This window comes from Equus asinus, chromosome 3 (genome assembly GCF_041296235.1).
Source record: "Equus asinus isolate D_3611 breed Donkey chromosome 3, EquAss-T2T_v2, whole genome shotgun sequence".
Taxonomy (NCBI): Eukaryota; Metazoa; Chordata; class Mammalia; order Perissodactyla; family Equidae; genus Equus; species Equus asinus.
The window spans coordinates 123233705-123259669 of NC_091792.1; the positions used below are offsets into that span (position 1 = coordinate 123233705).

Sequence of the window (25965 nt, forward strand, 5' to 3'; positions counted from 1 at the left end):
CCTTTTGCATCTATCACTAAAAATCACATATGTGTAAAAAGTTATCAATCCTAGAATAGTCACTTAACTATCCAACCACAGGCCTACCTGATTTTCTGGGGGATTTCATGTTTTCATCTACAAATTTTAGTTTTGAAATATTTCAAGCATACGGAAAAATGTAGAGAATAATATAACATGCCAGTGACTGTTCAAGGAGTGATGTGACCATTAGACGTATCTTGGCCTTGATGGTATTAAATGGTTTTAGTTTATATTAAAACATGAGGTCGTAGATGGTCATCGCTCACCTTGCTGGGCCAGCTTACAGAGGTTTCTAGGCTGAGTACAGAGTTTACTCTGTTTTGGCCTGTGGCCAAATTGTTCTTCTTCTTCAGTATCTGATAGTAATTTTCCTACTACATAAGCACTCAAAGTACTGTTTTCCCTTAATTCAAGGACTTTCATGATCTAATCCTACATCCCCACTCTTATTGTTCACTGCTTCCTATTGTACCTGCTTATTCTGTCCCCAAATACAATTTTTATTTCCCATAAGGACTGGGTCAAGACAGGTGGGTGTTCTGAAATGGTTATAATTTGAGGCTGCTTCAAACCAATTGATTCATATATTCATTCACTCAACAAATGTTTGAATAAGTATTATGTGTCAAAAACTGTTCTAGCCTCTTGGGAAATAACTGAACAAAATAGAGAAAGATCCCTGTTAACATTCTAGTAGGGAGACAGACAGTAAAAAAAAAAGATAAACAAATTGCATAGTATGCTAGAAGGTGATAAATGCCATTAAGAAGAAAAGAAAAGAAAAGTAGAGCAAAGTAGGGAATCTAAAAATTAGGGGACGCAGGTGGCAAAGATAATCGATTGGGGTGCTCTTCATTGAGAAGGTGCGATTTCAGCAGACTTGAAGGAGTGGAGAGAGTTAAGAAGGTTGATACCTGGGGGAAGAGTTGTCTAGGCAAAGCGAAAGCAAAGAAGCTATGGTGAGAACAGGCCCGGTGTGCTCCAGGAGCAGCCATGAGAGCAGTGTGGCTGTGGTGAAATGAGCAAAAGCATTGGAGAGAAGATGGGAGGCGACAGGAGACCAGATCCTGGGGGGTTTTTATAGGCTATTGTGAGAAATTTGGCTATAGTTCTCAGTGAAATGGGGAACCATTTAACACTATCTTTCTGGCCACCTCTGAAAGGGACTGTAGCACAATGGCTGTTTATTTCCCATTGGTGTGGGCTCAAGTTTCAGATCTATCTGTAAATCAAGCCTGAGCTCTTTCCTCCTCCATTAGCTGATGAGGAACTCCCCTTAAGGCCTCTGGTGTAAGTTGAAGGAGAAGCAGAAAGAATAGGTACTACGTGAATATAAGTCATCTGTTCATGAAGTTTTCTTGAGCCTTCTGGATCTACTGGGGCTCACTTTCGTATATACCACTACCGTATTATGAGGGATTACTGCTATGCATTCCCAATTTTGTGGTTCAGTGAATCAGATAGCTCAGCTCATGATAGGCAGTTTGGATCACATAAATATTTCGTGATCCATGGTCTAGCATTCAGTCTTCACCAAAAGCAAGCCAGGACCTACTTTTCAAATGGAAAATAGTTATCAGCACAGAGTCAAGGCAATACTCCAAACTCCTGGGGCTTTAGGCTGTGATTCTCATATTGGGACTTTCCAGAAGCTCCATACAGCCAGCATCTTGCCCTCCCTTTGCACTTCATCCCAGGCTCCCATCAATGATACTTCAAGTAATAATTGTTATTTCTCCCAGCAATGAAGCTATCCATGGACCCTTAAATATATGACTAAACAAATTCTAGATCTAATTTTGACTCTGTTTCCTAGAGCCATTTCTGATACGAATTTCTGTATCACTCAGGGTTCCAACAGGAAACACAACATACTTAAATTAGAATAATTTTTTTCAAGTTTTATTTACAAAGGGACGAATTACAAAGGTGTAGATGGGGTATGGGAACCACATAGGATGTGCAGGAACCTGAGTCCAGTAGTAGTGGAACTGTCACCATCCCTAGGTCCACAAGGACCAGGAAAGGGAGAGAGTCGAGTGGAGCAGAGACTACTTGGATGGGAGATATGATCTGCTTTTGAGGGACATGCTCACTCAAGGCAACCTCACCACAACTTCCAGGGTCCCCAAGGGTATAATCCAGCCAGAAGCCAGATGTCTGGAAGCATGTTGAACCAAACTATACAGATTACTTTTCCAGGTCAGACTACAAGGTAGAGAAGAATGAATACCAAGAGGCTGGGCTCACTAAACCGTCTTAGAGGCTGGCTATCACATTTAATCCCTACAGGTCATCCTTCTAGAACAGAATAGGGTGGAGAGGAGTAGAGTTATCTGGCATAGTAATCAATATATATTAGTTCCCTTTCCTTTCACAGAAGTTGACCTTCTGAACCTAGATTCCTGCACTATTTACTTGCCTTTCTCTGATTTGGGACATTACCATTGCTCAATCTTCGGGCTACCGACGCATTGGTGATCCAGGGTAAACTTCTTATTTCTACCGTGGAGATACAGTTCTAGTCCCACCGCAGGCAAGGACTCATCTTTGCTCCCACAGGTGTTTCACCACTCACCCCTGATTTAATAATTTTCTCTCTTCCTTTGCCTGCACCCAGAAACCATACATTTTCTAAGGACCATCTCAAGGTTGATTTCTTGAGACTTAAATAAAATAAATTATGAGTCCCAAAAATCTACACTACATTACGTATTATTAGGTTTTTGGATTTCAGCTGCTTCTGACTGTCAATTTTCATCTGGTGGTGTCTACGTGAGCAAATTGCCAAAAACCTTCCTCAGAAAGAGGGTACATTAGCATTGAGGGCTCTGTCTACTTTGGCAGGAGTGGGCCTAATTTACATGCTTACCAATTTATTCCAGTGTTGTTTTAGAGCCCCATATAGATCTGTATCTATCCAGGCCAAGGGATGCAAAGTCAAATGTAGGTTACATAAACTACTGAAGCGGGGCAGAGTATGGTGCAGATTGTGGCAAAATGCTGTGCCAAAGCCCCACGGAGAGGTTTTCAAATTCAAAATTTTTGCAACACTTCCTCCCTCTCCTACATCACCTTTTTTTCCCTCTCTACTGGATCATTTTCATCTGCAGTTAGATATGCTGTTACTTCACCCATCAAAAACAAAACAAAACAAACTACTCTTGATCTTATTTCCTCCATCAGCTTTGTTCCCCATTTAAAGTAAAATCTAGAAGTGAGTAGTCTTTACCTGCTGCCTCCAATTCTTCTCCTTCCATTTTCTCTTAACTCATTCCATCAAGCTTTTGTCCCTACCACTTCCCCAAAACTGCTCTTGTTGGGGCACCAGTGATTTACGCACCACTATATCCAATAGTCAATTCCAAATCCTCCTCTTACTTGACCTCTCAGTAGCATTCGACACCACATGCTCCTGGTGTTCCTTCCTCTCAGTCATCTTTTCTGCTCTCTCCTCTACCTCCCTAACCTGTTCGACTGGGTCTAACGTAAGACTGCCCCAAAGCTTTTGATCTCTTCTCTTCTTTTCTCTGTCTCATCCATTCCCTTGATTATCTCATTCCTTCCTGTGTCTTAAAAACCATCTATCTGCTGATGACACCCAAATGTACACCTTTAGCCCAGTTCTAATGAATTTCAGACTTGCATACTCAAATGCATTCTTGAATTCTCCACTTGGATATCTAGAGGACACCTCAAATTAAAATGAAGAAATCTGAACTCCTTCTCTTCCTTCCTACTCAGTCTTGCTCTACCCATCCTTCTCCATCTAGTCAGTAGCAATTCCATGTTTCCAGTTGCTCAGGTCAATAATCCAGGAGTCATCTTCGACTCCTCTCTCTCACACCTCAGTCCAATCTGTCAGGAAAGCATGCTGACTCTGCCTTAAAAATACATCCAAGTGTTTCAGTTTGGGATGTGAGAAAGTTCTGAAGATGGATAGTAATGATGGTTGTACAAGATGTGAATGTACTTAATGCCCCGGGACTGTACATTTACAAGTGGTTAAAATGGTAAATTTTATGTTATGTGTATTTCACCACAACTTAAATACACACACACACACACACACACTGAATCTTATTGCTTTTCCCCACTCTTCTGCTAGTGCCCTGGTCTAAGCCACCATCATCTCATCTGGATTATACCAACAGCCTCCTGACTTCTTGCTTCTACCCTTAACTCCCTATGGTTTATTCTCAGCACAACAGCCAGAGTGATTAATTTAAAACCTAGGTCAGATCATGTTAGTCCTTGTCTCGAAATCTCTATTAAAATAAAATCCTTCCAGAACTTTAAGCAGTACGCCAGTTATTCACTTCCTTAGGGAGAGATAGTCTGAGCCATTGATCTACATGGACTCATGGGCAATGGAAAAAAAATTGGCCTGCTAGTTGGGAACATTGAAAGAACAGGATTGGGAGATTTGTGGCAAGGAGATCTGGGGGAGAAAAATGTGGTTGAAACTCTTGGAAAGGGACTGAATGGGAAGATAGAACTGAGATCTATAAGATGATCCATTCTTTGGAGTCAGGTAGCCTTTTCTTAGTTTCACTGATGTTTGCTCACTGGTTCTCTGAATACTCTTACCACGTGTCCCATAACTCAGAGGCATCTGGCTTGATATAACAGATGAATGGCCTGCTGAAGATTCAACTACTGTGATATCTGGGAGACAATATCTTGCAAAATTGGAATGGTGTTCTATAGAATGGAATAAATGTCTTAAATCAGCAGCAAATATGGTGTTGTTTCCCCATAGCCAGGAGGCATGAGTCTGGGAACTGAGGAGTGAAGACTGGAGTGGCCTCTCTCGCCATTTCACCTAACAACCCACTGGAATATTGTTGTTCTCTTTCCCTGTGACCTTGGGTTTGATGGGTTTGGAGATTCTAGTGCCCCAAATAAGAATTCTTTTCTTAAGGAATATTGGAAGTTGAGACTGCCTTCTATACATTTTGGGATTCTTTCTATCACTGAATTGATAGGCACAGAAGGGGGTCAATGTGGCTGAAATGAGTGTCCTGATCACCAGGAAGGCAGTAGATTGGTGCTTCACAATGAGGACAAAAAGGAGTTTGAAACTCAGGAAATTTGCTAGCTTTCTTTCTTAATATTCTTGATAGTCTTGGTCAGTGGAAAACTGTAGTCACCCTAAAAGACAAGACCTACTAAAGACCCAAATCCCACAGGAATGAACATTTGGGTTATTCCACCAGATAAAGCACCTCCTTCAGCCAAAGTGTTGGCAGAGGCAGGGGGGAACATGGAACGGATGGTGACAGAGAGCATCTATGATCATCAACTTAGGACTCAGGACAGCTACAGAGGTGGGCATTGTAGCACCCATGTGTTATGTTACTCTTCTTTTCTCCTCATTTCTTTCTCTACCTTACTTAAAGATTCTTGCTTGTGGTTAATATACTAGGTTTCAGGGGGAATTATGACCAAATTGACATCACCTTGTGATAATATGGTAGCTGATGGGATTCTGTTGTGTCTCCCGTTCTGGGAACATGGAGTGGACGCTGAGGGCTGGACTTTACTGAGTGTCTGCTGTTTGCACCCCTCTTCTATGTTCCAAGGACTTTAGAGATGGTATCTCATTTAATCTGCTCAACAACGCTATAATAATAATGTCTTCTTGATTACTCTCTTACTGTTTACCTGACGTTGTTCTAGGTGCTTTACATAAATCAACTCAATTAATCCTCACAACAGCCTTACATGCTAAGTATCCTATTATTCCCATTTTACTGATGAGGAAACTGAAGCAGAGAATAGTTAAGTAACTTGCCCAAAGTGACAAAGTTAGAGGCTAACCTCTGCCCTATAAGGCTTTTCAAAGGGGGTAGGTATGATTATCTCATTTTACAGATAAGAAAACAGAGACTTGGAGAAGTAAAGGCACTTATCCAAGATCTAGTCAGTCCCACAGCTAGCGTTCAAACTCAGGTCTGTCTAACCTCAAAGTGAATGCTCATCTCTAATGTACTTTGCTTCCTTAATACTGCTCCATCTTCAGGTGTCAGTATGAGAAAGAGCTGACTGTGAAATGCAGATTATATGAACACAAAACACCCTTCTGATAAGTTTGAAATTTATTTATGGTCTTAAAAAAGGCAAATTATCTAACTTAAATCAAATAAACATTAAGCTTGACAATGAAAGGGTAAGCATGACCTAGATTTACTAGCTAGCTAGTTCTTTCTTTAAACATGCAGCTTATATTTGGACTTAATCCATAGAAAAATTGAGAACCAAAAAATTATATATATATTTACATGTAAAATAAATATAGAAAAATATTTTATATCTAAATATATTAAATCATATTGCTATACAATATATTATATTAAATATAACATGTAATTTTATATAAATATATACATATATATATTAAAAATATGTTTTTTAAAGAAATGTGATGGACCTAATTCAAAATCCCTGCTGACAGACTTCCTAGGAGAACATTCTTTTTGGAATCATGTTCTTTTGCACATTTTGTTAGCTGACATTAGCCCTGCCCGAGATAGAGTAGACTACAATGGTCATTTATCATCGCAGACGGAGGAAATGCGTAACCCAGAGCCGGGGAGAAGAGCCTGAGAAGGGAAACCACATTGGCCAGGGTGCCAGTAACTTATTTTTGCTTTACTGACATTCTTTATCTTCCACTAGTGAAGGAGGGCATGGTCAAGATTTTGCGTATGCTTTATAATTCTCATCACCCCTGTCCTTGAGGATTTCCTCCTTTGGAATAGCACCATCAGCCTCATCTATCCACTATCATGGTCTCATGGCTTTCTAATGGTTGAGAATGATCTGCTTTTCAGATAATACCATCCAGTCGATTTTCTGTTGCTGCTGTTGCTGTTCCGTGCAGAAGCGGTAAGTCTACTTCTGAGGGTAACTTCTCGGAAATTGACTCATTCCATTTCTTTATTGTCTATTGAGTCTCCATGTCTCTTTGTATCTGCTGTTCTCTTTGCCTGGGAAACCCTTCTCCCATGGTCTCCCTGTTGAAAGCCCATTCATTTAAAGGCCTAGGTCAAATATCAGGTCTTCTGTGAGCCTTCCTGGATCTTCTTGGCTTTAATTGCTCCTTCCATTGTGTTCCTACAGCATGCGGCTTGATTCTCTTTTTAATATTTATTTCATGTACGCTGTTTGTATGTCTGTGTTTCACTCTGTAATTTTTATCTTTTAGGGGCAAGAATTCTGTCTTATTTATTTGAATATCTCCCCAAAACTATCAGTGTGTCTTACACTTCGGTGCCCAGCAAATAGTTGTATAACAATAAAATCCAAGACACCATGATGATTGTAAGAGCTGACATTTAATGGGAGTGTCCTATGTGTCAGACTGTGCTAAGAGGTTTGCATTAATTAGCTCAAGTAACTCTCAAAGCCACTTCTGGTTTTTCATAATCCCCATTTTACAGATGAGGAAATTGAGGCTTAGCGAGGTTCCATTGTTTATGCAAGGCCACATCATGAAATGGTAGAGATGGGATTCAAACTCATGTTCTTAATACTATACCATGTCTACTTACAACAATGGATACCAGCAAATGAGGTAACGCGTGTGAAATGATAAACGCTGTGCCTGGACAGAGTGAGTTTTTCATTACCTTGATTATAATTTCATGCACTTAATATGGACCAGACTCTACACTGGGCATGTGACATATGTCTTCTCAATTTTATTTCATAACAACTCCATATGTTCCAGCATCTCTAGTTCCCAGATAAGAAAAATGAAGTTCCGAGAGGTAGTAACTTGCCCAAAGAAATGGAGTTAGAAAGGCTTCTAAATAAAAAAGCACTTGCAGAGACCTGGATTTTTCTACTAGTTTTGTGATAATCTGGTGGATTTATAAATAACCTGAATACAAATAATCATTCATAACATGATTGTTTTTCAATGTCAGGCAAGTGAGAACACAAATAAGCCTAAGCAAAGATGAAGAACTTTCAGAAAAATGTCCTCAGCGTCGCAGGCCGTGGTTCAGTGAATTGTCAAGTAAGAAGCAAGTGAGTATCATTTTGATGGGGAGGAGGGTGGAAGAAGCTTGCCTTTTTAGGTTCTATGCTCCATGAGGTCCTGTTTGCTGCCATGCCCAGAACCTCGAATCGTGCTTGCACATAAGTGCCCAATAAACATATAGTGAATGAATGTTCTAGAAGAAAGCGAAAGAAAAAAAGACCAGTTAAAATAGTCCGCTCTGCTATGTTTTGGCAGAATTGGAAACTGGACAGTGAGTAGGAAAAAAATTTATTCTGGCTACTGCCATTTTGAGGCCAGGATTAATTTTCAGTGCTGTGTTGTGAGAAACTGTTCTTAGGAAGTGTGGTAAACCCAAACACAAGCTAACAGCACATGAAAGGGAAGGGCTGGTTTTCTTTTTCCAAGAGAGAAAAATCCTTAAAGTGAATCTGTTGGGGAGGAAATCAAATTTTAAGAATTGTGATGTGTGGGGCCGGCCCCGTGGCCGAGTGGTTAAGTTCTCCCGCTCTGCTTTGGCGGCCCAGGGTTTCGCTGGTTCCGATCCTGGGCGCGGACATGGCACTGCTCATCAAGCTATGCTGAGGCGGCATCCCACATGCCACAACTAGAAGGACCCACAACTGAAAATATACAACTATGTACCAGGGGTGCTTTGGGGAGAAAAAGGAAAAAAAAATTTAAAAAAAAATGAATTGCGATGTGAAAAAAATCCAATGTGTTACTGGCAAGAGAATTTGTGGTCTTGAAAATTTACAAAATGGTGAGCATGTTGCTGGATCTGAAAGTTGTTTTATAATTAGTGGTTTCCCACGTTTATCCCATCCTGGCTTCTGCTTTGGTGCAGCTGGACGGGAGAAGCGAGGCAGCGGGCAAATATGCTATATCCCTATTCTTTGTTAGTGCAGATTACTGAAACAATAGCACAGCAGCTCACTCCTTGGTTTTCACAGTCCGACAGGGGCCGCGTGCAACCGTCAAAACGCAAGCCGCTGCCTCCCCTCCCACTCTCTGAGGTTGCTGAAGAGAAGATCCAAGTGAAAGCTCTGTATGATTTTCTGCCCAGAGAGCCCTGTGATTTAGCATTAAAGAGAGCAGAGGAATACCTGATATTGGAGAAGTACAATCCTCACTGGTGGAAGGCAAGAGACCGTTTGGGGTAAGACTGGTGGCCCGGTCCTTATCAATTTCCTTCTCTTTTATCCTCTAAAGATGTCTGAAGCATAAGGAAGACTGCTTAGTGGCTCATTTTCTCCAGGTTTATAACTCTCCCTTCTGCGTGAAATAGCACCTGTCTCCACACCTCCTCATCCGTATGAAAGAGCATCATAACACTGTGATTTCAGATAGACTCTCAGAATTAGATGCACGTGACTTCACATCCCGAAGCTGCCACTTACTGTGTGTCCTTGGGCAAGTCACCTACCAACTCTGAGTTTTCATTTCTTTCTTTTTTTTTAATTGAGATATAATTGACATATAATATATTAGCTTCAGGTGTACAACATAATGATTCGGTGTTTGTATATATTACAAAATGACCACCACAATGTGTGTAGTTAACATTCATTACCGTAAATAGTTACTTGTGATGAGAACTTTTTTTTGTGAGAGAACTTTAAGGTTTACTCTCGTAGCAACTTTCAAATATGCAATACAGTATTATTAACTATAGTGCCTACACTGTACATTGCATCTCCATGACTTATTTATTTTGTAACTGGAAGTTTATGTCTTTTGAGCCCTTTCACCCATTCCCCCTCCCCACCCCATCTCTGGCAACCACTAATCTATTCTCTGTATCTATTAGCTTGTTCTTTTGTTTAACTTGATATATTTATTTTTTAGGTTTCACATATAAGTGAGATGTAAGTGTATTTGTCTTTCTCTGACTTATTTCTCTTGGCATAATGCCCTCAAGTTTCATCCATGTTGTTGAAAATGGCAAGATTTCATTTTCTTTTTTAATAAGTGAATAATATTCCATTGTATGTATATATATATATATACCACATTTTCTTTATCCTTTCATCCATAAATGGACACTTAGCTTATTTCCATATCTTGGCTATTGTAAACAGTGCTGCAATGAACATGGGGTGCATATATCTTTTTTGTTTTCTTTGGATAAATACCCAGAAGTAGAATTGCTGGATCATATGATAGTTCTATTTTTAACGAGTATTTGTTTATTTGTAAAATGGGAATAATAATTCCTACCAGATAGGTTCTTACTCTGATTTATACTTTCTTTGGGACTTTGACTTTTTTTTCCAGTTAAGCTCTAAGGTAGGAACAGAAATAGTATCTTACTCATTTTCGTATTTCTACAAGGACTAGTTTTGGAAGTAAACATTGTAATAGTTGCTGAATTAAATTGGAAAGAGAAAAGGGATGCAAACAGACTTCATGGCGTCAGTTGCCAATAGATCGTTAATACCTGACTGGAGTCCTGGGTAGAGAAAGCGGTAAGGAGTATCTGGCTCCCTGGGAGAGAATGCTGGCATTTCTGAGCTTTGTCAAGATTTGGAGATTATAAGTATCTAAGTATTAGAAGTATCTAAATTACATACTTCTTTCTTTATATTTTCCTGATGATTTGGCTCTCCTACCCGTCCTTGTTTAGACTCATCATGTAATGGAGACTTTTCAGTGGGAAAAGAGATGTTACTAGGTTCGGGGCTCTGTAATTAGCCACTCCTGCAGGTGGCCTATTGGCATGACTCAAACTTAAAAAAAAATCCAATTAATTTTTAACTTCAGAATTAATAAGTTAATATACTTGTTTATAATATGCAAACATGATAATGCTAAAATTCTGCTTTGCCACACCTCCAAACTCAGTCTTTCCCCAAAGCAAGCATCATTATTCATTTAGTGAGTACTATTCCAGATCATTTTCAAAGCACCTTTCATACACATATTGAAATATATGGTATTGTTTGCAGATTTAATTTACCTAAGTCTTACCACACTTTATGCATTGCTCTGCAACTTGCTTGTATTTCTCAATAATGTGTCTTAGAGATCTTTTCATAATTTCAAATTTTGTTAGTGAATGTAGAGGAAAAGAAAAACTCCTACCCTACTGAGGGGTGTGTAAATTGGTATATTTTCCTTCAATGGCAATTTGCTGTATCTACTGAAAGATGCACATATTTGGCGACCTAGCAATTTCCCTACTTAGTATCTGTCTTAGAGAAATACTCTTACTTGTGCACAAGAAGTCATGTTCAAGTATTTCTTTACAGCGTTGCTGCAATAGGGGCGTGGGTAAACTAGAATGTTCTATGGACTACTCTGCAGCAATTAAAAAGAATTAAGTTGCTATCTTTGCAATTACTGTGTTTTTAATATAGTCACTATGACATCCCAGTGATTATTTAAGTTGCCCTTTTTCCTCTTTGCAAAGATTTTGATGTCATGAAACATCTTAAACAACTCACATTAAAAGTCAGAATCTTCGTATTCATCGTTCAGAGATGTTAGTTGAACATCAAAATGAAAAAACTTTTTTCTTCTTTTAATAATTTATTGTAAAATGAATTTGATTTTTCCCAACATCCTTGAGGTTTTAAAAAGATTGTTGCCACGATAAGGTCACAAACGTGCCAAACATTTTGATTTTGCTTTGTCTTTTGTTGTAGGAATGAAGGCTTAATCCCAAGCAACTACGTGACTGAAAACAAATTAACCAATTTAGAAATATATGAGTAAGTGTTCTCCAAAATATTCCCTGTGGTTAATCTATGAAAATCAGGTACAGTTGCGCAGATAGTACGTATTGATACCGTTTTTGGTCTCTAAAAGGAAAAGAAAGTAATACACTTGACAGCTTTAGCTTAGGAGATCTTTGATCTTTATAATGATTGATTCAGAAACTTCCTTTTCTTAAACTTATTTTTGTTTGGTTTTGTATGGCCACTTCTTTTGTCTTAACAGCGACAGCATGAAACCGAACACTCATCTGGCACTTGTTTTACTATATGTTCTCAACGGAAAAGTAATTTTTAAAAATATGATGTTAATCTTTCAATGAGTGCTAAATTGGACTTAATATAGACACATTGTTATATTTTGGCTCATGGTTTGAAATGTTTTAGAACCAGCTGAAGATGAGAAGTTGGCTAATGCTGTAGTTTGGAAGAACTTTTGCCATGTTCACTAGAGTTCTGCTTAGAAATCTATTCTTGTTACAATTAGAGATTTGGAAGATGGAGGAGATCTCAGCAATTGCTTTCTTAGCCCCACGTTCTGCAGATCAGAAACTAAGGGCGAGGGATTAATTTACAGATAGTGGCAGAGCTGGGAGTGGCCCTAGTGTTTTGTAAATTTGGGTTTGCTATTTAGCTCTTCAGTGCCCTCCCCCTATTTAGATCCTGGTTTTGCAATTTGCATAGGCTTCCAGCAGGTGGCGGTAGGTGATGAGAGTTGAGGCAATAAGACAAGTGCTTCTCTGAGAACCAGGAAGCAGATATAAATTGAATGAAAGCACCCACCTTGGTCGGCCTTGCTACTAATTTAAGCCCTCCTGGAGGCCAGACTCGGCATACCCCTCCCCTAAAACAATTCCCATTCTAAAAGCATTGGTGAATAATGCAGACTTTATTGGAGGGGAGAAGGAGATGGCCACAGGATTCATGACACCTATGGAACTTTACCAGACTTCTCTATTAGCTATTTCTGTTCTCTCTCTAAAGTCAATCTCCTCAGCTTCATCACAGGGTCTCTTCTCACTTCTCTCCCCCTTCTCTCAGCTTGTCTTGACCCAAGTAATTTAGCTCTGCCCCGAAATTCCAATCTTCCCTCAGTAAAACAAAGTCCCGAGGTGGCTGAACCTTCCTTCCTTAGAAAACAGATCCACAACTGTCTACAGTGACTCAAGCATGCCTCATGGGTAGCCCACCACTATCCCCAGCTGAAGCCACCCAAAACAAACATCTCTCTGAAGGCCAAGTCAGAGGAAGTTTGGTTTGGAAATCTCCTGCTAGAAAAATTAGAAAAATAAGACTTTATTTCCCACATCGTATTTTCCAAGAGATTAAAGGAGATATATGGAAAGGAATTTAACACAGTGTCTGGTGGCTAGTTTTTAAATTTTATTGCTGTTTCTTTTTTAAAAAGGTTTATTAAAAGATAAATATAATAATTATCAATATAAACACTAAAATTTATTGACTTCTAACTATGTACCACACCCTGTTCTAATGACTGTACAGAAATTACTGCCCTAGGTTGAAATACTGTAGTGTCGGCTTAGAAATCAGAGAAATCTAGGTTCAAATCTTGGCACCCCCAATGACTAGTGCTTTGGCTTTGGACAAAGTCACTAATGTCTCCAAACCTCTGAATGATCTGAAAACTGGGGACAGTAATACCTGTCTCATACAGCACATAGTAAATTCTAGCGATTTCCTTGAACTGTGAAACTAATAGCAAAGGCATTCACGGTCTGGCCCACCTCACCTAGTGTTACAGGTCTACTACATTCCACGGTGACTTCAGCCCCTGAGTCACTTTCCTTTTTCAATCTTTATTTATTACACACTTACGATGTACAGATGTTAGCTGTTCTAGGTACTGGAGACACAACGTGGAACACACACAAGCAGCCCCCGTCTTCAATGGAAGTTACAGTTTCACGGGAAAATAGACATTAAACAACTCCAAATTCACAAATAGATGTATAATTTTAAATGGTGGAGTTATGAAGGACAGTATGAGACACTGGGAGAAAACAACAGGGATGGGGATAGAATTTGGACGAGGGTGTTGAGTTGGAGAAGAACTTTCTGAGGAAGTGACGTGAGGCCTAATGGTGGTGGGAGGTAGTCAGGGGGTGGATGGGGGAAGAAAGGCTATGTCAGTGTGGGCTTGAGACATCTCAGGGGAACTTTTAAACATAGAAATATTTATGGCTACTTTAGTTTTTAAATTAATATCCAAATTATCAACATTACAACGTAAAAACTTACTTTTCAGTAAGCCTTCAAATTTAACTTGTAAATCTTCATATACCATTTGTAAATCTAAAATAATAAGAACAATCACCTTAATTCAAACTTGGCATACTGTCTCCTTAAACAATCTGTCCTATTTATAAGCTCAGTTAATTAAATTTCCTGAAACGTTTAACTTGCCTTAGTAAACTGAATAAATTCAATTTGCTGTTTAAGTATTTCACATGCCTGACAGGGCAAATTTGCAACTTAAATAGCCCTTTGTAAGTCCTTTCAAGACCCTGGAAATCTAATAAATTAAACTTATAAATGTGGTAAGTCAAGTTTCCTTAACCATACAAATATTTAAAAATCAGTCAAATTCCCTTAAACTTCAAATAATAAATTTAAAATTTAAAATTATAAATTTTAAATCAGAGGCAAAAATCTAATATGCCAGATTCTCATAAAATGATAGATATTTATCTAACATATTGCTTATTGTGAACTTTACAGAAGTATGAGTCTGATTATCTCATTATCTTTACACTGCATGCTTAATCTTCTCAGGGTTAGAAAGTCACTTACTAAGAAGCAGATTTACCTTTTCAGATCTAATCTTCTCAGGTTTCTAGGTTGAAAACTCAAGACCACAATATTGTTACTTAGTGATCAGAAATCTAAGACTGGGCCCTGGGCCCCAAGGCTTACTTACATACAAGATGTTTGTACTCAACCACAGCTGGACATGTTGGACTTTTTAAAAAATGTCAATAGAAGCCCTGCCCCAAGTCCTGTGTCCACATCATCAAGCATTATTTTTATAATCAGTGTTGTCTAGGTATAGGAGTTACAGGCTTACTTATTTTTTTTTAAACTCTTTTAACTTTGACCATCTTAAATAGATGAAATTCTGAAATCCTATGCCTTCAGCCTCCCCTAAATTGCATTCATCCAGTCTCTTTCCCGCCTGAAGGAATTCTGTATTATTTTGAATGATCCTAACTTCATCGTATTCCTTTATCTGGCTCTTCAGTTACTGCTTTGAAGTCGTTCTAATAACATCTACACATGGATGGATTTTTAATTTCTATTTAAATGAAAATAATGTATTTACTTATATTATTTGTCACTATAATAAATAGGTACCAAGCAACAAAATTAACACCCATAGGATAGGTAAAAAACATTATTTAGAAAAAACGCAATTTAGGTTAATACTTCTTTTTTTGAAGGATCATTATGCAGTCTTGGCTTTTCATAGTTTCAACATATTTTAGTGAGCCATAATCATTATTCTCCTTTCAGTAACCTCATTTGACAAGTTAGCCAGTGGGGCCCCTTTAACTGGTCTCCTGTGTCTTTAACTCTGCCTCATTTATTTTGAAAGAATTTCTTCTTTCTACAAGAAGTCTCAGACTCATCTTGAAAATCCCTTCCCTAAGATGAATATTCATTAAAAAGTACTGAATGATATTCACAGTTTAGCATCACAGTTACTCTCGTTCCCACTAGTGATAAGTAGACATATTACTTTGTCTAAAATCATCTGTACTCATTCCCTATTCTCTATGGTTCACCTTTTTAAAAGTTCATTTTCAGTTTGAAGGCATTAGTATTTTTAATACTTGACCATTCTAATTTAGTGGCAGCTTCCTGCTACTGAAGATTAGGGGAAATCCACGTGGTAAGATAGGTTCCATCCTCAAAGTCAGGTATGGGTTTCATTTAGCCACCATCTGGCCCACCCACTGTGACTCAATGCCTGGCGACATACGCATTCTTCCTTCCACTGTCCACAAAAATAGTGTTTCTGGTAATATTAGATTAACTCCTTTTTAAAATCTTGTTTTGAAATGAAAGCTTTTCCATTTTTCTTTCTCTCTCCTTTGTTCTATTGTTTCCTTTCTCTTTCCTGTGCAACGTCTGCTTACTGACTAGGTCAGTGTCGTGGCTAACTATATGTTTATATTACAATATTATTTAATTATGTTTACTGTGTGTAGTTTTGATAGTCTCACGACATGTAATGCCATGTATTTCGCAGAAGTAACAGCAAGATTGGAGGCAGAAAAGGGCTTGGTGAATGTGAGGAAGGAAGGAATCCCAGTGTGGCTGAAGCTTAGTGAGTGAGGAGAGAGTGAGGAGAAAGAGGAGGCCGGAGGGGCTGCTGGAGCAGGGGTTACATGCTGGTTGTTCCATTTATTCTACTAAACTACTGACTTTACTACACATTAATGTACTTTGGAGAGTCAAAGAAGTTAGAATGAGTTTTGATTTTGGAAAGGTAACATAGCACTTATAAAAGTATGCCAATAGAAAGTTCCTGAGAAGAGACAAAGAAATGGGGATTTTTTAGTTTGTCTACCAAATCTCAGTAAAGTGTTTATTGAAGATGATGACTTCTTAACCACAAACCTTTCATGGAAATTTTCAGGAGGTTAAATTGTTTAAAATTATATACTAAGTGTACGTCAGAAAGTCGAATTGAGATATGACAGAATAAACTAGATATTGGCTTGCAACTCATATTGCAACTCAAATGGCTATTAAACTAAATTAATTGACATGTAATAGTACATTATTGTTTAGCTAAATTAAAAAACATTCAATTTTCTAAGATCAGTCCTGGAGTAAGTTCTTAAAAATGAAGTAAGTAGAGCAGGCTTTTTCTGGAAAAAAATGGAGTATAAAATTTCAAAATTATTTTTATTGCTTTTGCAGGTGGTACCATAGAAACATTACCAGAAACCAGGCAGAACGTCTTTTGAGACAAGAGGTAATTCAGTTTATTCATGAATAAATCTCTGAATATTTTCAAAATTTCTGAGAGACGTATATTATAAAGAAAGGTTTTACACAACCAATAAGTTTTGTTATTTCCTGTTCTTTTTAGTTCTAAAATATTATTACAGTTTCATCTCTACTACACATTTTCTAAGTCATAAACTAGGTGTATTTGTATCAGATCCTGTTTTCCATAGCCTTTCATTATAATTTCAGAAATGCGTTTCTCCTCAAATGATTTCAACTCTAACATACTAAAACTTCTTCATTCTCTCCAAAGCGCCTTCTGCCAGTGGAGTCTGTATTTGAATGGCTCATCTACCTTTGCATCAATGCCAATCAATTATATACTCTATCCACATAAGCTTAGCTTAGGCTCATTAAAAAACACAAATATAGAAAAATATACAATGCTGCACTTTCCTTGTTCTTTGAGAACACAGGGAAGAGAAGGGTAGCCAAAATATCGAACTCAGATCAAAACTGCTCATTTAGGTCAAAACAAAACAAAACTGCATATAGTTTAATTTTCCAACTGACGGTAAACATTAACTGTGGGTAAACGCAGAGTCAAAACTAGAAACTAGGTAATAGGTACGTATGTCATTATGCGCTGCTGTCGGATGTTGAGGAAATCTAGAAATAAAAGAGTGAGAAAGAATCAGTTCTGTAACTGAAAACTCAATGCGAGGAATGGCTCAGGACACAGGGACGGTCCAGTTAATAGCCAGGGATGGGCAGAGTATGAGGCACGCAGAGCCAGCCTCAGGTGGCCATGGGGATGGAGGTTGGAGATCAGGCCCGGCTTCACTGGCTATGAGGAAATGGAGCGTGGTAGCAAACGTGATATCTGCTTGGTATGATATCAGCAGGTGGCCATCTGTAAAGTGACAGTAGTTGGTCCAGAATGGACAAAGATGACGTTATGACAGGCAGGCAGGACCAGAGAAGAAAAGTCCAGGAGTAGGGCCACAGGAAGCAAGTTGGTCACAGGTAGCATAGCCAGAATCACTGGACTCTGAGCTTCAGCATGAGAGGTTCTGCGTCTGAGAGGAAGCCAGAACAGAACGAGGGTCTGACCTCCCTACGGAGATTAGAACAGGGACTTGCATAACAAATGCCGCACACCCACAAGCCAGATAGCACAAATGGTGACATTTGGCCATAACATTTTTCAGGAAATAAAACATTACAGTTACAGGTGAAGCCCATCCCCTCATCTTTCCTGTCCTCCCCCACTCCCCAGAGGCAAGCACAATAAGAGATGGGCGTGTTCCCATTTTGTCCCCGTGTTTATATTTTTATGGTATATATGTGGATAAACAACCTATGGTGTTACTTTGTGTTTTAGTTTTTGACATAAAGGAGATCATATGTATTGATTTTTTAATTAAACATTATATTTTCGATTTCATTCATATGGGTAGATATAGATGAAACACATTCCTTTAACTGTTGTATAACATTTCATTATATGAGTATACCAAAACATACCCATTTCACTACTGATAAACGTTCAAATTGTTTGTAATTTATTACTATTACAAACAGTGCTACTAAAAACTTGTACATGTCATCTTGTCCACAAGAGCAAGGGTTTCTTTTGGTTATACCCAGAAATGGAATGATGTGGTCAGAGGGTATGTGCAGATTTAACATTACTAGATATTTTCAAATCATGACTCAAAGTATTTGTTCTAGTTTATACTCTTACAGGGAATAAGAAGACTGGTTCCCTACATTCTTCCCAGCAGTTGGTAGTTTCACACCTTTTTTCAAGTCATTGTGTGAGAAATTTCATATATATATATATATATACATATATTTTTGTGTGTGTGTGTGAGGAAGATTGGCCCTGAGCTAACATCTGTTGCCAATCTTCTCCCCCATTTTTTTTTTTTTTTTTGCTTGAGGAAGATGCTCCCTGAGCGTACATACATGCCAATCTTCCTCCACTTTATATTGGGACACAGCCACAGCATGGCTTGATGAGCAGTGTGTAGGTCTGCACCTGGGATCTGAACTCGTGCACGCAAACCCAACCACTACACCACCAGGCTGGCACCTATATATGTATTTTAAAATGTGCATTTCCTTGATAAACAGTTTGATTGAGTAACTTTTCATATGTCTATGGGCTGGTTGTGCTTCCTCTGCTGTTATATACCTGTTAATATCCTTTGCACATTTGTCTATAGTGTGTTTGCTTTTGTAACTACTACATATTTTAAAAATATATTCTGGAGGCCAGCTCTGTAGCCTAATGGTTAAGTTTGGCACTCTCTGCTTTGGTGTCCTGGGCTCAGTTCCTAGGCACGGACCTGCACCACCTGTCAGTGCCCATGCTGTGGTGGCGACTCACATATGAAATAGAGGAAGATTGGTGCAGATGTTAGCTCAGAGTGAATCTTCCTCAGCAAAAAAAAAAATATATATATATATATATATTCTGAATACCAATCTTTTGTCAGTTATGTGTTACTACTACATTCTTCTGGTTTCTGGCTTTTTAAAAAACTTGCTATTTTCTTTCCTCATATAGAATTTTTTAAAATGTTAATGTCAAATTTCTCAATATTTTGCTTTATAATCTCGATTTTTTTGTTTGTTTGTTTACTATAAGAAATTCTTCTCTCTCCTGAAGTAATAAAGGGATTTTATATATTCCTTTAAATGTCTTAAAGATTTGCTTTTCACATTTTGATCTTTAATCTGTCTGAAGTGTGTGTCTATTTTAAAAATATACATATTTTTCCTGTATATCTTAAAGTATTTTTTTAATAATTTACATAGTCTCTAATTTTTATTTTTAAAAATATGCCTGGGTTAAATCCTACTTGGTTATGAGGAATTAAAAATATATATTGCTGGTTTGGGTTTCCTAATATTTTATTTAACATTTGTCCTGTTATGTTCAAAATAAGCCTGGCTGCTAATGTTCTCTCCTCTTTGTCTGGTTTTATTATAAAGGTTATACTAGGCATCATAAAATGAGTCGAGAAGTGGGGCTTTGTCTCTTTTTTTCAATCTCTGGACTAGTTTATATTAGAAGTTATTTGCTCTTTGAAGGTTAGGTAAATCTCTAGTAAAATAGTCTGGACCTGCTGCTTTTTCAAACAGATGGATATTCGACTACTGATTTAATTTTCTTTTTTTCTCGAGATGTTTGATAATTTATATTTACCTAGAGAATTGCCTATTTTATATTATTTTCAAATTTATTGCGTAAATTATTCATGGAAGTATCTTATAATTTTTATTTCCTATTTCAATAATCAGTATGTTCACATGGTTCAAAAATCAAAAGATTTTGAAAAGTTTTCTTTCACCCTTGTCCCCAAGCCATCAATTCCTCTCTCTAGAGACAAACTACTATTATTAGTTTATTTTGCATCCTTTCAGACATATTTAATACATACACAAGCAGTAAAATATATTTTCTCGTGTCGCTTTTGCACAAATGGTAACATTACTCTTCTGTAGTTTTTTCACTTGATATATATTGGGAATCTTTTCACATCAGTACAAAAAAAGTGTCCTCATTTGTTTTACACCTGCATAGTATTTCTTAGTGTGGATGTGTCACGATTTGTTTAACCAATCTTTCATTATGGACAGTTAAGTGGTGTACACTCTTTTGCCATTAAGACAATGCTGCCGTAGGTAACCTACACACACCTCTTTTCCTATTTATGTGAGTACATTTGTAGAATAAATCCCCAAAGGTAGAAATTCTGGGTCAAAGGGAATGTACATTTCTAACTTTGATAGATGTTAAAATGCCCTCTAAGAGTTGTGTGCATTTATATACTGACTAGAAGTGTAAAAAATGCCTATTTTCCCACAACTGTTTTAATGAAACATCTGGAACTTTGCTGTCTGACATCCCATCTCAGTGTGGATTTAATTTGCATTCTCTTATTCTGGGAATGTTAAACATCTTTTTATATATTAAATTTTATATATTGGTTTCCTTTTCTATGAGCTGTCTGTTCATATCCTTTGCAAGTTTTACTATTTGGTTTTTGATGCTTTTCTCACAATTTCTAGGACCTATGTAACTAGATTAAGGAAATTAGTCATTGTGATATGTGGCAATACTTTTCCCAGTTTTTTAATTATCTTACACTTTTTTTTTTGCCATGAATAGTATTTGAATGTTATGTATTTGAATTTTTCAGACAAAATGAGGCCTTAGGGTTTATCAGGTTAGAATTGCCTTGCTCACTCCAAGGGTATAAAAAAAATCTCCTATGTTTCTTGATTGCTTTAGTTTATTTTTTATTTTTTACATATGCATGTTTGATGCATTTGTAATTTTTCCAGCTGTAAAGAGAGAAGTATGGATCCGACTTCGTTCTTTTCTAGATGGTTACCAAGTGTCCATCTTTTCTGTATTGATTTGAGATGCCAATCTCATCATAAACACCGTTCATAGTCTGAACTATACTGCACTTTCTACTTAGTTTCATCGATCAGCTTGTCCATTCACCTGCTGCCGTTAAATTCTGACGCTTTAAATACTGACGCTTCGTCTGGTGTGGCTAGCCTCCTCATCATGCTTCTGTTTCAGAAATATTCTGGGTATATGTTTTGCCCATATGAACTTCAGAATTACTTCTCCTAGTTTAAAAAAACTTCCTGTTGGTTGCATTGAATTTACCGATTGATTTAGGGAAAATTGTCAGGCATCACAAATCAGTGGGGTTTGGGACTAATTTGTTTGGGACTCATATATTGATTATTCATCTAGAAAAAATTAAAATTAGACCCCTATCTCAAGTAAAAATAAACTTTAGATGGATTAAAGGCCTAATGAGAAAAACGAACACTTTTGTATTCTTCAGCAGCATTTTTTCTTCATACAGCTCTTGCACATTTATATTAAAGTTTATTTTAAGGTATTTTTTCCTTTCTGTTCCTATTATAAATGGGTAGATCTTATTGTTTATACTTATGAAAGCTCTTGATTTCTGTGAATTAATTTTGTAACTGACAATTTTGGGGAATTCCAATTTTTTTTTTAGTAGTTTTTCAGTTGAGCCTCTTGGGTTTCAAGTACATAATTTTATCAGCAGCAAATAGTGATGATTTCAGCTCCTCTTTTATAATTTTTTTTTTTGAGGAAGATTAGCCCTGAGCTAACTACTGCCAATCCTCCTCTTTTTGCTGAGGAAGACTGGCCCTGAGCTAACATCCATGCCCATCTTCCTCTACTTTATACATGGGACGCCTACCACAGCATGGCATGCCAAGTGGTGCCATGTCTGCACCCGGGATGCGAACTGGCAAACCCCAGGCCTCGGAGAAGCAGAACGTGTGAATTTAACCGCTGCGCCACGGGGCCGGCCCCACTGTTTTATAATTTTAATACAGTATTTCTAGTTTTTGCCTCTCACTTAATTGCATTGGCTATTATCTCAGAACAGTGTTAAATACCAGTACCGGCAGTGGGCCTTTCTGATTTTAGTTGGAACGATTTTCACCTAACGCATGATGCTGGACTTGGGAATAAAGTAAATAAGTGCTATTGTGTTGAGGAAGTACTTATATATTCGTATGTTATCAAGAATTTCTAAAAATTGATACTAGAAGTTAAAATTTGTCAAATGCCTTTTCAACATTTATGGAGTTGTTCTTGGAGTTTTTCTCCTCAGATCTATTAATACGATTCATTATATTAATGAAATCCCGAATATCGAATTACTCTTGCCCTCATGTGTTCAATCCCTCTTGGGATAGGTGCATTATTCCTTTATTGTGCTACTGGGTGTGGTTTGTTAATGTTTATTTAGGATTTTTGTATTGATATGACTGAAGACTGGTTAGTAGTTTTCCCTTTTGTCCACGATCTTTGCTGTATTGTTGGTCTTGATGTTAAGCTCACTTTGTATGAAATTTAGAAGTTTTTCTTCTTTTCATTTGCTCTGGAATCTCTTGATTAACCTGTCTACCATTTCTTAAATTTAAGATTTGGCAACATCACAACGTGTACGGTAATGTTTTTTAATGTTGTAGCTGTTTTAAAACTATCCATTTTTCAGTTCAGTAGATCCATTAAGATTTCTAGCTCTTCTGGAATCCATTTTGATAAGTGTTATGTTTTGCTAGTTAATTATGCATTTCATTGAAGCTTTAAAATTTATTGTATAGAGTCAAGAAGATTCTTAATTTTTTTCTGGATCCTGTAACTTATTTTTGATTGATTTTTCTCATTATTTATTGATTAGGTTAATTAGTAGTTTATCTATTTTATTGTTTTTCCCTAGACAAACAGATTTTGAATTACAAGCTGTATTGTATTTTGCTTAATTACTAACTGTAGTATATTATATTTTTATGTAAATAATATTTAAATGATTATAAAATATTAAAGTATACATATAGTAATACATATTAAAATATGTAAATTATTATAAAAGATTTATTATTTTCTGTTTTTGTCTCTATTAATTTCTTCTCCTTTACTTGAGTTTACTTTATAGTTCTTATTCTAACTTCTTGAGTTGGATATACTTATTTGTATTCCTTTATTGAGATAAGTAATAAGACTGAATTTACTTCTGAGTACTGCTTGAATTATATAGCAAAGTTTCTGATACGTAGTGTTGCCTTATTATTTTCTAGATATTTTGCACTTTTACTTGAATTTCCTTGAGTTTTACAAAAGAGAATTTAAAAATTTATAGGTTGTTGGGGCTTTTTACTTTGGAGTTTGTTATTAATTTTTAGTTCTATTGCTTGTGGTCATGAATGTTGTTTATATTCATTCTACTCTGAAGCTTTAGAAGAGATCACTACATATACAACTTTATTATATGCATATTATATATATGTATATGTATATATACTACATACATACCTCTTTGCTTTTTACATCTCTGTTTTTTACATCTTGCGTCTCCTATGGTATGTAATGCAACGCTTGCACACAGTAGGAATTCAATGAAAGCTAGATTTTTATCATTTTAGATGGCTATAAGAGATTCTTTGGTTGAAAAACTCAACTAGAAAATGAAGCTTGTCTCTTGGTGAGCTAGAAGGAGCAGAAGACTTTGCTTAATGTGTCCTGTTTGCCTTGAGGGTCAGACCACACTGTTTTGCTTGTGCAGTTCTCAAGCAACTCATCAGATATTCCTAACTGTAAACTTTCATGGGTTTGACAAGATTCTGAGATATTTACACTTGGGCTCTTCACAAGTGTAAGCACACTCAGTCAAGCGGAAACTTTTTGCAGTATTGAATAAACCAACCAAATAAAAGAGTCCAACATTCAAGATTATTTGAAAGCAATTTACAGCTTTATTGGAGTTTCTCAAAGAATGTCAATGAAGATCCAATTCATAACCTAACATCAGCTTAGAATATTCTTCTACCTGCCATTTCTCTTTTCCTCTCTTCCGTACTCCTACAGCAACTAAAATGGCTCTTCTTGCTTTTCTCTCCAGACTCCTCCAAATCTATTCTCTGTCCATTTTTATCACTAACTCTGGTCTCTTTTCCCACTCCCAGCCTCTCTAGATGCATTTCTCCCTGTCTCCCTCACACTCACCTGCCATGTTGTTTCTTTTCTTTTTTTTTTTTAAAGATTGGCACCTGGGCTAACAACTGTTGCCAATCTTTTTTTTTTTTCTGCTTTATCTCCCCCAACCCCCCCTGTACACAGTTGTATATCTTAGTTGCATGTCCTTCTAGTTGTGGGATGGGGGATGCCACCTCAACGTGGCCTGATGAGCAGTGCCATGTCTGTGGCCAGGATCCGAACCCTGGGCTGCCGCAGTGGAGCGCGCGAACTTAACCACTAGGCCACGGAGCCGGCCCCTCTTTCCTTCCAAAGTACAGTCCTTTCAGTCTGTCTCAGATTTCTTCCTATTCGTGAGCTACTTTAATCTATTATCTTGATCAACATAACAAAAATAACTAAATGGTTGGGTACAAGGTTGTCAAATGCAGAATTTTTCTTAGAAGAATCAGGGGCAAAGTTTTAAAATACTCATACATTACAAATTCTTGTCCCAATTATATTTTATTTTACAGGTATGACTTCTAAACCTGTAAGGGAGATAAGATTGTATGTATGTGTAAAAACAATCCCATCCTTTTATAGTAAGTCAGTATAGCTTGGTGATCATAACTGAGCTGTAGGTTTGTCTTTCTCCCTAATAAGGAATAAACTTATACAATGAATGAATGATTTTGCAGGCTAAAGAAGGAGCATTTATTGTCAGAGATTCAAGGCATTTGGGATCCTACACAATTTCTGTGTTTATAAGAGCTAGAAGGTAAGCAATGGTGGTTTTGATCACTTTAGAAATAATAATCCCTGGGACAGTCTTTTTAATGGAGACACCATCACATAGAAAATGTAAGCAAGAGCCTAATGTAAGAGGCCAGATTGCTGGCCTGGAAGTTAGGACAACTAATCAGTTCAAGCTGTATCCCTAACAAGCTCCGAGTGTGATAATGGATAAGTTACTTAACGTCTCTCATCTCCTTTTCTCAACTATCAAGTGAGGAGGTTAGATTAGGTATAGCAGATACTAGTGGTGCTTTCCTCATATTCCTTGGTTTACCCTGGGGTTTACCTGCAGAGTTCTCCCACACTCAGAAACCTTCCGGTATCTCTCTGCCTGGGGATGTTCTCTCCCTGTGGGAACTCGTGTACCCCATGGGTAGACCCGAAGTGCCTCAGCGCTAGTATCCTAGGCACAACCCTCTGTTAACGAGGAATGGAGGGTAAGTCCCTCAGCTCCTTTGCACTGTAGTGAGACAATTCTGAGGTGTGTTCCACAGTTTCTCATAGCTTCCTAGCGGGATTATCCAGTCGCCCATGGCAAACCTGCTCATCAATGCGCTTTATATTGGTTTTCCTCCCTTTGTCTCGTATCTGCTCACACCCCTCATGGTGCATTTGTTCATTCATTCAACGATGCCTGATATTCAATAAATACCTGTAAGTGTCCATTATGAGCTCTACTTTTTGGACACTAGACTTGTCACCTAGACAAATTAGGCTGAAGTTGTGGTTGAATCTAAGGCCCCAGTAAGGTAGCTGAGGAATTTTCCCAGGATGGTAAGGCATCTGTTTAATTTAATCCAGTCCACTCTTCAGAATGTCGTGTTGCTAGGATAAGAGTTTTAGAGGTGGGATCCTTTTGTTTAATGAATTAACTTAGTTCCAAAGTGATCTTTTACTTGTTTATGAAT

At 37.5% G+C, this 25965-nt stretch overlaps 1 protein-coding gene across 6 annotated transcripts in view; it reads left to right on the forward strand.

Annotated features, from left to right (window-relative positions):
• TXK (TXK tyrosine kinase) overlaps nt 1–25965 on the forward strand; it is a 62551-nt gene that overhangs the window by 9258 nt on the left and 27328 nt on the right. For 3 of the 6 annotated variants that reach the window (XM_070505940.1, XM_014857122.3, XM_070505937.1), the window contains 6 exons: nt 6861–6915; nt 7959–8061; nt 8986–9191; nt 11680–11745; nt 16696–16750; nt 24961–25040. In XM_070505940.1, coding sequence (XP_070362041.1) covers nt 6861–6915; nt 7959–8061; nt 8986–9191; nt 11680–11745; nt 16696–16750; nt 24961–25040 — 565 coding nt within the window. Of the gene's footprint in view, nt 1–5243; nt 5355–6705; nt 6916–7958; nt 8062–8985; nt 9192–11679; nt 11746–16695; nt 16751–24960; nt 25041–25965 lie in introns of all 6 variants that reach the window. The other 3 variants (XM_070505938.1, XM_070505936.1, XM_014857126.3) reach the window with 2 other exon arrangements.